Raw genomic sequence first — 13668 nt, 5'->3', positions numbered from 1 at the left:
GACTCTTGTTTTTCCTGTTAGTGTACGTCAGCCAAAGAAGAGCAGACCACCTAAGCTTCCTTGATCAAACAAACAACAGATGTGCAGCTACCTTTGACAGATTCGTCATTTAAAAACATTATTTAATTGCTGTGCGGTGAATATAAGCGCCTGTGAGAACATTTCAGGTAAACCAAACGGCTGTCACGCCCGCGGTTTAGTATTATGCAGCTTTCTCCTCATGTCGCTTGTAAGCTAATTCGCATGAAGCTAACAGCTTCGAAAAACCTAGACTAACACGTCTACCAGTCTTCCATTTTTTCCTGTAGATTTCAATTTTGTTTTAATACGCTGCTGCTATCAAAAAAACCCGTCAAGTACAAACTACATACTCAATAGTTTTCAGCTAACGTTAGTTTAGAAAATTTCCGAGAGTAGTTATGCGGGCATAATCACCACACTAAACAAGCGCACAAGACTGTGAAAGCCATATTTTGTTAGTTGTATTAAACAATGTGTTTTGTATTGCAATATGGTTATTCATATGTTATTTCTTGACGCATTGGAGATATGATGCTGTTTAGTGTCATTGCATTATTTTCTATGAAACTATTATCACACTGTATTTACAACATTGATCAGTCTCCGAGCACTACCTCTTAAATCTTTACCTTTATATTCAGTCATCTTTTCAGCTGATTCATCACATTTTATTGCATGTTTATCCTCGAGATGAATAACCTACTCTTCTCGTCGGCTCCAGAGCAGGGGAATGTATAATAATAATCTGAAAAATAGTCTGTGTAATATAGTGTAATAACCTGTGAAGCCCTTTAAGACTCTTTGTGATTTAGGGCTATACAAAAATAAAATGACTTGACTTGAGAGCCTTGTTGCAAACTACTGGACTGTCTCAGAAAATTAGAATATTGTGATAAAGTTCTTTATTTTCTGTAATGCAATTAAAAAAACAAAAATGTCATACATTCTGGATTTATTACACATCAACTGAACTATTTCAAGCCTTTTATTATTTGAATATTGTTCTCAGCTCAGGGATGCTGCTGGAAATGTGAATTTCCCTTCGGGGATGAACAAAGTATCTATCTATCTATCTATCTATCTATCTATCTATCTATCTATCTATCTATCTATCTATCTATCTATTGCTGAATTTGGCTTACAGCTTAAGAAAACTCAAAAATCCTATCTCAAAATATTAGAATATCATGAAAAAGTATACAAGTAGGCTATTCAACTAATCACCTGAATCATCTAATTAACTCGAAACACCTTGCGAGGGTTTCCTGAGCCTTAAAAACTCTCAGCTTGGTTCAGTAAACTAAATCACAAGTATGGGGAAGACTGCTGATCTTACTGCTGTCCAGAGGACCATCATTGATACCCTCCATCAGGAGGGTAAGACACAAAAATAAATTTCTCAAAGAGCAGGCTGTTCACAGAGTGCAGTTTCAAAGCATATCCACAAAAAGTCTGTTGGAAGGGAAAAATGTGGCCGGAAACGCTGCACAACCAAGAGAGATGACCGCAGCCTTAACAAAATTGTGAAAAAGAGCTGCTTCCAGAATTTGGGGGAGCTTCAAAGACAGTGGGCTGAAGCTGGAGTCCAGGTATCAAAAGCCACAGTTCACAGACGTGTCCGGGAAATGGGCTACAATAGCCGTATTCCCATGGTCAAGCCACTTCTGAACTCAAGACAACGGAAGAAGCGTCTGACTTGGGCTATGGAGAAGAAGCACTGGACAGTTGCAGAGTGGTCCAAAGTCCTCTTTTCAGACTAAAGCAAGTTTTGCATTTCATTTGGAAGTCAAGGCGCCAGAGTCTGGAGAAAGGCTGGAGAGGAGCAAAATCCAAGTTGCTTGAAATCCAGTGTGAAGTTCCCACAGTCAGCAATGGTTTGGGGAGCCATGTCAGCTCCTGGTGTTGGTCCACTGTGTTTCATCAAGTCCAGAGTAAATGCAACTGTGTACCAAGAGATTTTAGAGCACTACATGCTTCCATCTGCTGAAAAGCTCTATGGAGATGAGGATTTCATTTTCCAGCATGATCTGGCACCTGCCCACAGTGCCAAAACCACCAGTAACTGGTGCACTGACCATGGCATCACTGTCCTTGATTGGCCTGCTAATTCCCCTGACCAGAACCCCATCGAGAATTTGTGGGGTATAGTTAAGAAGAAGATGAAAGACACCAGACCTACAAATGCAAATGAGCTGAAGGCCGCTATCGAAGCATCCTGGGCATCAATAACACCTCAGCAATGCCACAGGCTGATTACCTCCATGCCACGCCGGATTGATGCAGTAATCCGTGCAAAAGGATTCCCAACCAAGTACTGAGTGCATCAATGGACATTTTCAAATGTTTGATTTAGTTTTGCTGTTACTGTGTACCTGACTTGTTAACCTGACTGCCCATTTTGCACATCTGGTTAGCTACTCTTCTTGCACTATCGGCACTATGGTAAAATACTATACGTAGCCAAAATACAATACAACATTATTTATATCTGTACATTCAAGGAAACTGTGGGGGTCAGATGCATCGACATTTCGTTCTGTATACACGTGTACTAGAATGACAATAAAGTAGATCTGAATCTGAATCTGAATAAAATTATTGTTTTACTTGGTCTGAGGAAGTATTCTAATATTTTGAGATAGGATTTTTGAGTTTTTTTCAGCTGTAAGCCAAAATCAGCAATATTCAAATAATAAAAGGCTTGAAATAGTTCAGTTGATGTGTAATGAATCCAGAATGTATGACATTTTTGTTTTTTTAATTGCATTACAGAAAATAAAGAACTTTATCACAATATTCTAATTTTCTGAGACAGCCGAAGATGGCTGGGATGGGCTCCAAATTGTCCCTAGGTGTGAATGAGCGAGCGAATTGTGTGTCCCTGTGTGCCCTGCGACTGACTGGCAACCAGTTCAGGGTGTCCCCTGCCCACTGCATGAAGACAGCTGTGATGGGCTCCAGCACCCCCACAACCCTACTGAGGATAAGCGATGCAGATAACGGATGGATTTGATAGTTTTATTCATACAATTCTAATTGTGGAATTGTTTACAAAAAAACACTTTGCAGCACTTTGAAAACCTGGGAATCCCCTTTCAAAATTGACTATTCAAATAAGATTATTTTTTTATATTGTTTGTATTGTGATATGGAAGTGTGTTACTGAATGCACTTTATAATCATGAATGTATGAGCTTTTAGTATATTACATTTTTATTTTTTCAGCAATTTATCCCCTTCACTTACTTAGCCGTAATCATTGCACTTCATATCTATTCAAATTCAAGCAGAATGGCCTGGCAATGCTGGCCATTCTCCTTTGGACCAGGTTGTTGGGGTTATCAGTGATCCCACCCGAAAGGGCCGCTTTCTAGAAAAGAGCTGGGATTCCCATCACTAATCTCTCTTACAAAAAACACCCGGCGCAGCTAACTGTTGAGCCAAACAACCCCTCCTCTCTGACACTCATATCCTTTGTGGCTCCAGTAACAGCTTGAAGTACGGCTTTTCACTCTGCTGTGAAATAAGTGCTGGCCAGAGTGAATGGTTGAAAAATAAGAAAACTCACAAGCTCTCACCACCAATGATTGACGCTTATACACGCACTGGCTTGGTTCAAAGGCCAATTGTACCGCACATTTGACTTTTTTATTTATCTTTTCACTCAATTGTTATTCGATATTTATATTGTTTCAAGTGGCGTTTTTCAATTGAAGGCCTCGATTTTTATCAGTTTTTGCCCAGACAAAGGGCTCGTTTAAAGTACAGATTTTTCTAATACATTTGATTTTGTTTTTTATATCCCGCCCTCCTAGTATCCAAGTGAACGTCAGCATTTTTTACGTTTCAATCTTGCCTATTTTTAAGAACATTTATTTGGTCTGCTTTGATTAAGAGCTGCAAAGATCAGAAATGTAAGGAAAATTAAATTTGCATGAAATATTTGATTAGATTTATTCTATACTTAATTTTCTGTCAAATAATTTTAATTGCTTTTAATGCAACAATTATGATCGGATGAAGAAAAAAATTGAATCGCTCATGAGTGTAATCGCTCATCCCAATCTTTTAAATGAACTTCGGTTTGAATGTGTGTGTGTGTGCGCAGGTTAGCATCTGCCATGAGCTGCGAATTGCAGACGGCGGGGTGACTGCCCAAAAATGGCTGCCGAATTGTTTCCCAGCACGAAGCTTCTTCCGTCTTCCTCAGAGCAACAGCAGCAGCAGCAAGAACAGCAACAGTCGCGCCAACACACGCACGAGCAGCAGAACCTGAGCAACAACAACAGCAGCAGCAGCTTCAGGCAGGCTGGCTGCACCTGGCAGGGACTGTACCCCACCATCCGGGAGAGGTGGGTCTCCTCTTAATAGATGCTGTAATATGAACTCTGTTTTTGGTGTGTACTGAAAATGGTTCAATGGATAGAAGGTCTGTTGAATTAGTTTCGTATTTAATTGTTCTACAGTAACTTTTTATCATAGAGATCACACTATTTGGCCTTTTCTCAAATATATTAAGAAGCCCAATTATTTATTTTACAGGTGAACACATTACAACACAAGATGCAGATAATATTGTCCAAAAATCAGCCTGCAGTTTAGTTCATAGTTACAAAAATGACAAACCATGTTAGAAAGGTCTTATCTTCTACTCATGGTGATTTCTATTTTTAAAGGCACTTCTGGATATTACTGTATTTTTTAGTACAACCACAAACGAGTACTATTCCCATGGATAAATCCAAACTACGTAGACTCGGGGACTAAACTGCTTTGCTTTTTTTTTAATTTTTGTGCCCAGCCTTTCACAAGATTTTGGTTTTTGTGGGTACTCGTAGCAGCAAGAAGGCAAACAATCTTGTGAGCTCCGTGCTATGTAAAAGAAATACATTTCTTGACCTATGAGTACTTGAAAGTTAATGTAAGTTAAATGATCAATTATTTTTGCTTATTTAAATCCATATATATATATATATATATATATATATATATATATATATATATTGATAGAGTTAAAACTTATATAAACTCTATGTTGGCAGAATTAAACAAATAAAAACAAGTATTAAGGTAAATAAAATTTATTAGCATAGTCCGGTGGCCGCTGGGCCACTACACTCGCCCCGGCCAGGGCTCCGGCCACACTGCTCGCCCCCGTGTGTCTAGTTAACTTTAGTCACACAGGAAACGGATAAATACACCGGAAATGCAACTTCAAAATAAAAGAGTACAAAACTGATCAACGTACAAGAGATGCAATTAGACTGATTATTGAAACGTCACTTCGTGTGTGTGTGTGTGTGTGTGTGTGTGTGTGTGTGTGTGTGTGTGTGTGTGTGTGTGTGTGTGTGTGTGTGTGTGTGTGTGTGTGTGTGTGTGTGTGTGTGTGTGTGTGTGTGTGTGTGTGTGTGTGTGTGTGTGTGTGTGTGTGTGTGTGTGTGTGTGTGTGTGTGTGTGTGTGTGTGTGTGAGATTGTTTTTATATTTAGGAATATAAAAACAAGTTATATTCACACAGTGAATTCTGAGAAATGTTACAACCAAAACGACCAACCAATCATTATATACCGTATTTTTTCGCACTATAAGGCGCACCTAAAAGCCTTTACTTTTTTCAAAAACTGACCATGCGCCTTAAAATACAGTGCGCCTTATATATGGATCAATATTAAGTCGCAAGGTCTCGCAACAAAGGCAAGCAGCCGCTGACTAGATTTTTCCTTGTAGGCGATGTGGTCCGCGGTGTATGCTGGGATACATATGCTGGCGTTTCATTTCCCAGCCAATGTGTCAATCATCATTTGACTCAATCACTATTGGCTAAAGTTATTGGGAGGTAAAGAGGGCGGATCCTTTTTATCATTTACAGGCTTGCTTAGGCTAAAGTTAAGGTATCATTTCCCTGTGGTAAATTATAATGGGAAAGACTTCCTGCAAATTAAAATCTATGCAACATTTTCATTTTCATTTTCCCCCAACACTTATGTAGGGATACTTTTATTTCAAAATAAATTTGTGATTTACTCAAGATCCAAAAATAACATGTCTTCATAAATGCACACGCAAGATTAAAAATCACATCTGTAAATTGCAGATATTCATATATTCATATTCATATTTCAGGATCTGCAAAATACACGATACACTCTGGATTTCTTTTCTTAATGGTACTGGAGAAATTGAGAATTTGTCTTTAAATGTCCTTAGAAAGTGCTTGAATTTGGCCATGAAAAAGGTGTGTGAACCTTGTTTTATATTTGTCAAATACTAATAGAAAACATTAAGTCCACCCCCCCTCCCCCATCTTTTTAGTAATACAAGAAAACACAGATCAAATCTTGTTTAATTTTTTTCCACAGGAACTCAGTCATGTTTAACAATGACATGATGGCAGACGTCTACTTTGTGGTCGGTCCGCCTGGTGGGACGCAGCGGGTTCCAGGCCACAAGGTACTATAGTTTCCATAGAAAAAATATTTTCCTCACAAATGCTCTTTTAAATGTGATTTAGTAGTAATTGCGCTGTCTGCTGACTATGAACGTCATCCTCTAATGTGTCCAGTACGTCCTGGCAGTGGGCAGTTCTGTCTTCCACGCGATGTTCTACGGCGAACTGGCAGAAGATCAAGAAGAGATCCGCATTCCCGACGTGGAGCCGCCATCTTTCCTCGCCATGCTCAAGTCAGTTGGGTCTTGGGAGGGCTCGAAATAGTACAAATATTTAAATTAAGGCCTCCACTACAGTAAAAGCGAATGTTGGCAACCTGCACTTGACTATAAGCCGCAAGAGCAAGATATTTACTCAAAGTTTTTTTTTAAATAAGCACACAAGGGCATAAGGCACTGAGCCACAGAAACACAAGTAACACAGCAAAAACACCGCAGAAACGCAAGTAACTGCGCTAACAGAGCTAATTTTCAAAACTGCACTGGTAACAGTCACTGAGACCCAGCACACAAATACCATAACGGTAAAAGTCACTGGTAGCCATCTTCATCTTCCTCCTGTGCATTCATGTACAAAGCACGCTACAGTACGTTAAACTTCTATGGTATTCATTGGAGGTTGTAACTTGCGTCTTCCTCTACACCACCTGTTCTCATTCTTACTTTTTTCGCTTGAACACTCCTGGCGGCTGCAACTTGTATTTACCAGTGTAAAAACTCACTCATGTATCCCGCGCACCCCTGATTTGTTATTCGAAATTTGTATATAATTGTGTTTCACTTTTCTCAGCTCAAACTATCATCATCACACTATTTTTATACGTGATACCAGCATAAAATTTACAATGCATTTATTTAATGACCTTTAAAGTCAGATCAAGCATCAGATGGACCTGATAGATGTTTCCATTTTCGTGCTTTTTTGCGTTTATTTGTATCTTTTAGGATTTTGTTTTCTCCATTCTGGAACATTTGCCTCTGATACTGTGACTAAAAATAGTGTGATAACTATATAAAACCTAATGCATTTTTGTATGTCATCCATGTCACTGGTGGTCCAGTGTTTAGGGTTTCATTCCCGTTGCGATTCTGGTCAACAATATTTTTTAGACTGATCAATCATTGTACAAAAAGGTTCAGGTCTCTTTAAGATAAAAATAACGTGCCTTGTACATAAAGTAATATTGTATATTAGCCCCATCTCATCATAAGTGTAACTTTTGTCAACCCTGAGGTTTACAAAAGTTACGGCTTACAGTCCAGAAATCATGGTAATTCCAAACGATTTATCAACCATAAAAGTAGCCGGTTATTAATTTGATGATTTATAAGTTGCCAATAGTAGTTTTTGTTCCCCATACATTTATTGATTAAACTTCTTAAACCCTTAACCTTTCATTGAAATTCAGATAAAATCCCAATTCAGGACTTACCCAAAGTAAATTGAATTCTGTTTTAAACTGTTTAGAAAATATGGACGGTTTTGGTTTCTTTTGAATGACAACATCCTGAAGTTTTGTCCCCAACTGAAATAATCACTGAGAGCGCTACTAAAATTGAGTACTGTATTTTCCGCTCTATAAGGCGCACTGGGTTATCGGGCGCACCCCGAAAAAATAGTTTTTGGTCTTATTTTTGACATACATAAGACGCACCGGATTAAAGGCGCTACAATGGGAACGTCGACAAAACAGTCAGATAGTTCAGTCAAACTTATTACCCCCTTAACATTCCGAAAGCTTGCAAAGATGCAAATACGTGTCGAGAACACGTGCGGATGCGGTGTCCGTACGATGTCACTCAAATGCATCGTTCCATCATTCGGAAGGTTAAAGTCTTGGGATTCAAAAAATGCCAACCATTCCTTAGTTTCTATTTTCTTTTTCGCTCGCAACTTTACTGTATATATGACAATAAACACTTGGAATTGAGTTTAATTTAAAAATAGACAGTCCATTCCATCCATTATCTGCACCGCTTATCACAGAAACATCGAGTTCAGTCTGAAACAAGATACAGGGATAATATATATAGCCGGAGTAGCTCACCGAAGTCGTTGTGTTCATAATAATGTACAGCCGTGGTCCTCTTATATCCGTGACTTTAGTAAATCCAGGAGAATAAAATATTTACAAATCCAAAATAGTAAAAAAATGCTTTCTGTATGCCGTCAGCCACGTGCTATACGCATTCATCTTTTTCGGCAAATTGCAGGCTTTGTTTTGCCGTTCAAGCCAATGCCAGCCTGTAAATGATAAAAAAGGATCCGCCCCTTGACCTCCGAATAACTTTAGCCAATAGTGATTGATTCAACTGATGATTGACACGTCTTTTTTGGCCACTTGCAGGCTTTGTTTTGCCGTTCAAGCCAATGCCAGCCTGTAAATGCAGGGATCAGAATTTTCCGCGGATCCGCGGATTTCCGCTGTTTTTGAACCCCAAAGGCATTCCGACTTTTTCACTTTTTCTCTTGCGTAGCAAACAAATTCAAAATCCGACTGTCTCACTCTTTCCTTTATTGCTCTGGCGCACCCTGGCGGCCGTTAGAAAAATTGGCCGCATTGTCGCACAAGCTGCAGGGACTGAACTGCATTTGAACTTATCTTGCAGTATTTACAAAAAAATCAGTTATGTGGGCAAATTATTTTAATCTTCTAAAAATGTTACTTAAATGATAAATATAAGCATGGTTTTGGACAAGTAAATTGCCTAAAACCCAGGTTTTTTTTTTTTTTTTTGGGGGGGGGGGGGGGGGGGGGGGGCGCTCCGCCCTGGTTTATTCCTGGACGCTGGCTATTTCAGCTGAAAATGAAAATCTCCATTCTGATCCCTGTAAATGATAAAAAGGATCCTCCCCTTGACCTCCGAATAACTTTAGCCAATAGTGATCCATTCAAATGACGATTGACACATTGGTTAGCCAATGAAACGCCGGTAAATAAATCCCAGCATACACCGCGGACTACTTGGCGTTCGGGGGGAAATCTAGTCGGCGGCTGCAAGTTAGTTGCAAGACTTTGCGAATTAATATTGATCCATGAATAAGGCGCACTGTATTATAAGGCGCATGGTCAGCTTTTGAAAAAAATAAAGGCTTTTAGGTGCGCCTTATAGTGCGGAAAATACGGTAATCCTAATTGGCCTACACAGAAATAGTAGGTTTTTATTCCCGCCTGAATTTTTTTTTCCAATCACGTGCCTGCAAAAGAGTGTAGCATAGGCATCTTAGCTGGAAATCAGATGGGACAAGCCTTACCTTGTCCCAGTTCAAATTTGATAACAATCTGAAAAACTAAACATTAACACATTTTTCTAAAGGTATGTCAAAGCATTTCCAAAAGTGACCATTTGGAGACGACCCGTTTACAACTCTAAAACCTCTGCAACTGTGTATTGTACTTTGGCCAATTTTTAGACATTCTGAAATAGTTTTAAATATAGAAATCAACTCACGAGTTTGTTTACTATAAAAAGGGAACTATGGGGAGAAACGGACAAATCACAACAAGAAACGTCAAACGATGAAGAAACGCTTTTAGGCAGATTTCTTTTATCTGTTGACAGTATTGTGTGTTTTGGAGTCAATATTTGCATGCATACAGGACAGTCCAGTGAATCGTTTAATCAGCAGTCTATCAGAGGACGTGATTGGTTAGCTTTTCGGGTATCTTTTTTCAGACTGATTGTTATGTCTCTGTGATAAGTACAGTTTAAAATGAATCCAAAGAGTCGAAGCTTTCCAATGATATGTGGCATGACATATTTCAGTGACTGGTGACATCGTGAAGACACGTATTTGTTCATCAACAGTCTGCCAGACTGTCTTCGGAACATTCAGGGGTTAAAGTGTTTTGTCAAATGATTTGCTGTTTGTGTAAATACACGTATTTGCCATCCATTGCGGGTAGGTACATCTACTGCGACGAGATCGAGCTGTGTGCCGATACGGTCCTGGCCACGCTGTACGCCGCCAAGAAGTATATCGTGCCGCACCTGGCACGCGCATGCGTCAACTTCCTGGAGACCAGCCTGAGCGCCAAGAACGCTTGCGTGCTCCTTTCGCAAAGCTGCCTTTTCGAGGAGCCCGACCTGACGCAGCGCTGTTGGGAGGTGATCGACGCCCAGGCCGAGTTGGCCTTGCGCTCCGAGGGCTTCTGCGACATCGACGCGCTCACGCTGGAGAGCATCTTGCGCCGCGAGACCCTCAACGCTAAGGAGATGGTGGTCTTTGAGGCAGCGCTCAGCTGGGCCGAGGCCGAGTGCCAGCGCCGAGACCTGCAGCCCACCATCGAGAATAAGAGGCTGGTGCTCGGCAAGGTAAAGCACCCTGCATCAAGCGAACCTTAACTGTTATGTGGAGACAAAAAAGCTTTTTGTGATATGGTTTTGAGGATACAATCCGAGGCATGAGCAGAAAATTAAGATTATTAATCTAGTTTAAAAAATATTTTTTCTCAGAATACATGTCCTCAAACAATTTAAAAAGAAAGAAAAAAAGGAATAGCATGGCCAGTCCCAGTTTGATTACATAGTCCATCAATTTTTAGCCATAATATTACCAATGGTACCTTTATATACTTGTATATAAGCTAGGGCTGCACTTAACAACTATTTCAACCCCTTAAAGGGATTATAAAAGACCCTTTTCTATTTAGCTAAAATGCTACCAAACTTTACAAGTTTTTTACATGTACATAATGACGACACCGTATTTCTGTATGTTAATGCGCAAGACAGAGACGCTATTGACAGAATTTCAGCACTGATTATATTCATGTAAAGATGCCTCACTCTGTTTGCAACATTAGTCGACAACGAAATTCATTGTTGACCGTATTATCGATTTTTATCGACAACGCCGACTAATCGTTGCAGCCCTGATAGACATAAGCAGAGTGTCTTGACCCCAAAGGTAGAGGCTCCACTAAACCCCTGGGACTGACTCAACAAACCTGTAGGGTTTGATCCAACCCAGGTTAAGAACCACCGATGTAGAGTTTCTTAGAGGGCATGTGTTCCTTCCAGGCCATCTACTTGATCCGCATCCCGGCCATGGCCCTGGAGGACTTCGCCAACGGGGCGGCGCAGTCGGGCGTGCTGACGCTGAACGAGACCAACGACATCTTTCTGTGGTACACGGCGGCCAACAAGCCCGAGCTGCTGTTCTGCAGCAAACCCCGGCAGGGTTTGGCGCCGCAACGTTGCCACCGCTTCCAGTCGTGCGCCTACCGTAGCAACCAGTGGCGCTACCGGGGCCGCTGCGACAGCATCCAGTTTGCCGTGGACAAGCGCGTCTTCGTGGCCGGCTTTGGCCTCTACGGCTCCAGCTGCGGTTCGGCCGAGTACGGCGCCAAGATGGAGCTGAAGCGGCAGGGCTCCGCCGTGGCGCAGCGCGTCATCAAGTACTTCTCGGACGGCTCCAGCTCCACTTTCGCGGTGTGGTTTGAGCACCCGGTTCAGATTGAGCCGGATGCCTTCTACACGGCTAGTGTGGTCTTGGACGGAAACGAACTCAGTTACTTCGGCCAGGAGGGCATGACCGAGGTGCAGTGCGGAAAGGTCACCTTCCAGTTCCAGTGCTCTTCGGACAGCACTAACGGTACCGGCGTGCAGGGCGGGCAGATTCCGGAACTCATCTTTTACGCCTAAAGTGTCGACCAGTAGGGATGTTGACTGCACTTGGAGACAATCGATGAAGCTAACGATTGTCCGTATCAAATCTCAGGCAGTTAAATTAGGAAACGATATTCGGGACCCCAAAGCTGACGTTTTGTCAAACTGGAGGCTGTTTCACTTTACATTGGGGTAATAGAGTAATAGGTTAAAATAAGGGTGTTTCTATTCAAATGGTCTAAGTCAGGGGAGTTCACACTATTTTCTCTCTCAGCCATTCTAAAGGATGTACTGACCACTTTCATTTTATTTTATTAGCACTATTTTACCTAGCACACCAGATTTCATTGAGTAATTTTGATAGCAGCTACTTGAGAATCATTCATGTCATTGTGTTTACAGTCTGAACCTCAACTTAATGCAGAAAATTGAAGAAAACGTATTCCAGTTTGGATATTAAAAAAAAAAAAGAGTATGAAACACCTTTTCAGTTAAAAAAATGGTTTTGGTTGTATTCTGAGGGCTCCTTTAAAAGGATTTGCAGCCTTTAGGTCCCCCAGGCTGTGGTTAGGACACCGCTAGCCTAAATCTTCTCGACAGGAATATGACTCAAAGTTTGGCATCTTCCGTGAGCTCATACTTCTGGAAATGAGAAGTTTGCTCACATCCTTTTAATTTTGAAAACGATCAAAATTTTTCTCTGTACGTAGACCCAAACAGACTTACCTAGCGCCTCACTGAGTCAGGCTTGCACACTGACTGGGAAATTTGTGTATCTGGAAAGTGGACAAGGCAGATTTAAACAAATGTATATATTTGTCATGCTCCTGTGTTGAACACATACTGATACGGATCTTGTTTTGATGCTGTAAAATCGCTTGAATAGATTTCCATTGGCCGACTTTTGCAATCACGCAGCGTCTGTTAAATTGCTGTCCTTTACCAAGTTCTCGAGTGAAGCAACAACCCTAAAAATACTTATTAAATCCTTTCACTTGGTCTTTTCTCATCACAGGTCATCCGTTGACTGTGGAACTTTGTTGCCTTAAAATGTCTTGACACTTAAAACAACTATTTTGTAATAATGTTGTAAACCCAAAGCAGTGACTTTTATTTTTTACCTAGTACATGCTGAGGTTTTTTTCAGTAATGTGAGCATCACTTGTGAGGTCCCCCCTCAAGCTTTTTTTGATTGTTTGCAATGTTGAAGGTGGCCTTATATCATCAAAACAAACATGTTCTTGTCTGTTTGTATATGTATATAGCTATGTGTATTGTTTTGTTGTCTGAGTAAAGATAAAAACTTGCTAGTCACTAGCATTTTAAAAATTGTCAATTTACAATCTTCTCATTTATTAAAACAAATAGATAATGCATTGGTTTCTTTGATTTTTACATACAGCCGTTTTGGACGATTTCTTTAGTTTTTAGTTTACTGTCAATTATTTGAGATAAAGTCAAACATATATAATAAACTCAAGACTAAAGGGTAACTTATTCAACTGAGACAGTAAAAAAAAAAAAAAGGAAAATAAAATATTTTTAATTTTTAAATAAATCCCTGCAAACTATCAGGTTGCCGTCGTGA

At 40.3% G+C, this 13668-nt stretch overlaps 1 protein-coding gene across 1 annotated transcript; it reads left to right on the top strand.

Annotated features, from left to right (window-relative positions):
• On the top strand, positions 1-13454 carry LOC148361599 (BTB/POZ domain-containing protein 3-like). Its single transcript, XM_088342340.1, has 6 exons — positions 1-167; positions 4130-4373; positions 6380-6470; positions 6583-6701; positions 10376-10784; positions 11493-13454. Exons 2-6 carry the CDS (start codon positions 4183-4185, stop codon positions 12114-12116), a joined length of 1434 nt encoding a protein of 477 aa, XP_088198466.1. The 5' UTR covers positions 1-167; positions 4130-4182; the 3' UTR covers positions 12117-13454.
• The last annotated feature ends 214 nt before the right edge of the window (positions 13455-13668 follow it).

The sequence above is a fragment of the Urocampus carinirostris genome, chromosome 8 (assembly GCF_059441175.1).
Source record: "Urocampus carinirostris isolate Australia breed hairy pipefish chromosome 8, RoL_Ucar_1.0, whole genome shotgun sequence".
NCBI lineage: Eukaryota > Metazoa > Chordata > Actinopteri > Syngnathiformes > Syngnathidae > Urocampus > Urocampus carinirostris.
Note: the sequence above shows the minus strand (reverse complement) of the source record. Positions and strands in the feature narration are given on the sequence as shown.

Excerpts from the sequence above, each read along its gene's own strand:
- LOC148361599 (XM_088342340.1), top strand. The coding sequence starts at position 4,183 with ATGGCTGCCGAATTGTTTCCCAGCACGAAGCTTCTTCCGTCTTCCTCA. Across the intron at positions 6,471-6,582 it reads AGCGGGTTCCAGGCCACAAG|TACGTCCTGGCAGTGGGCAG; the intron begins GTACTATAGTTT and ends TAATGTGTCCAG. Across the intron at positions 10,785-11,492 it reads AGAGGCTGGTGCTCGGCAAG|GCCATCTACTTGATCCGCAT; the intron begins GTAAAGCACCCT and ends TGTTCCTTCCAG.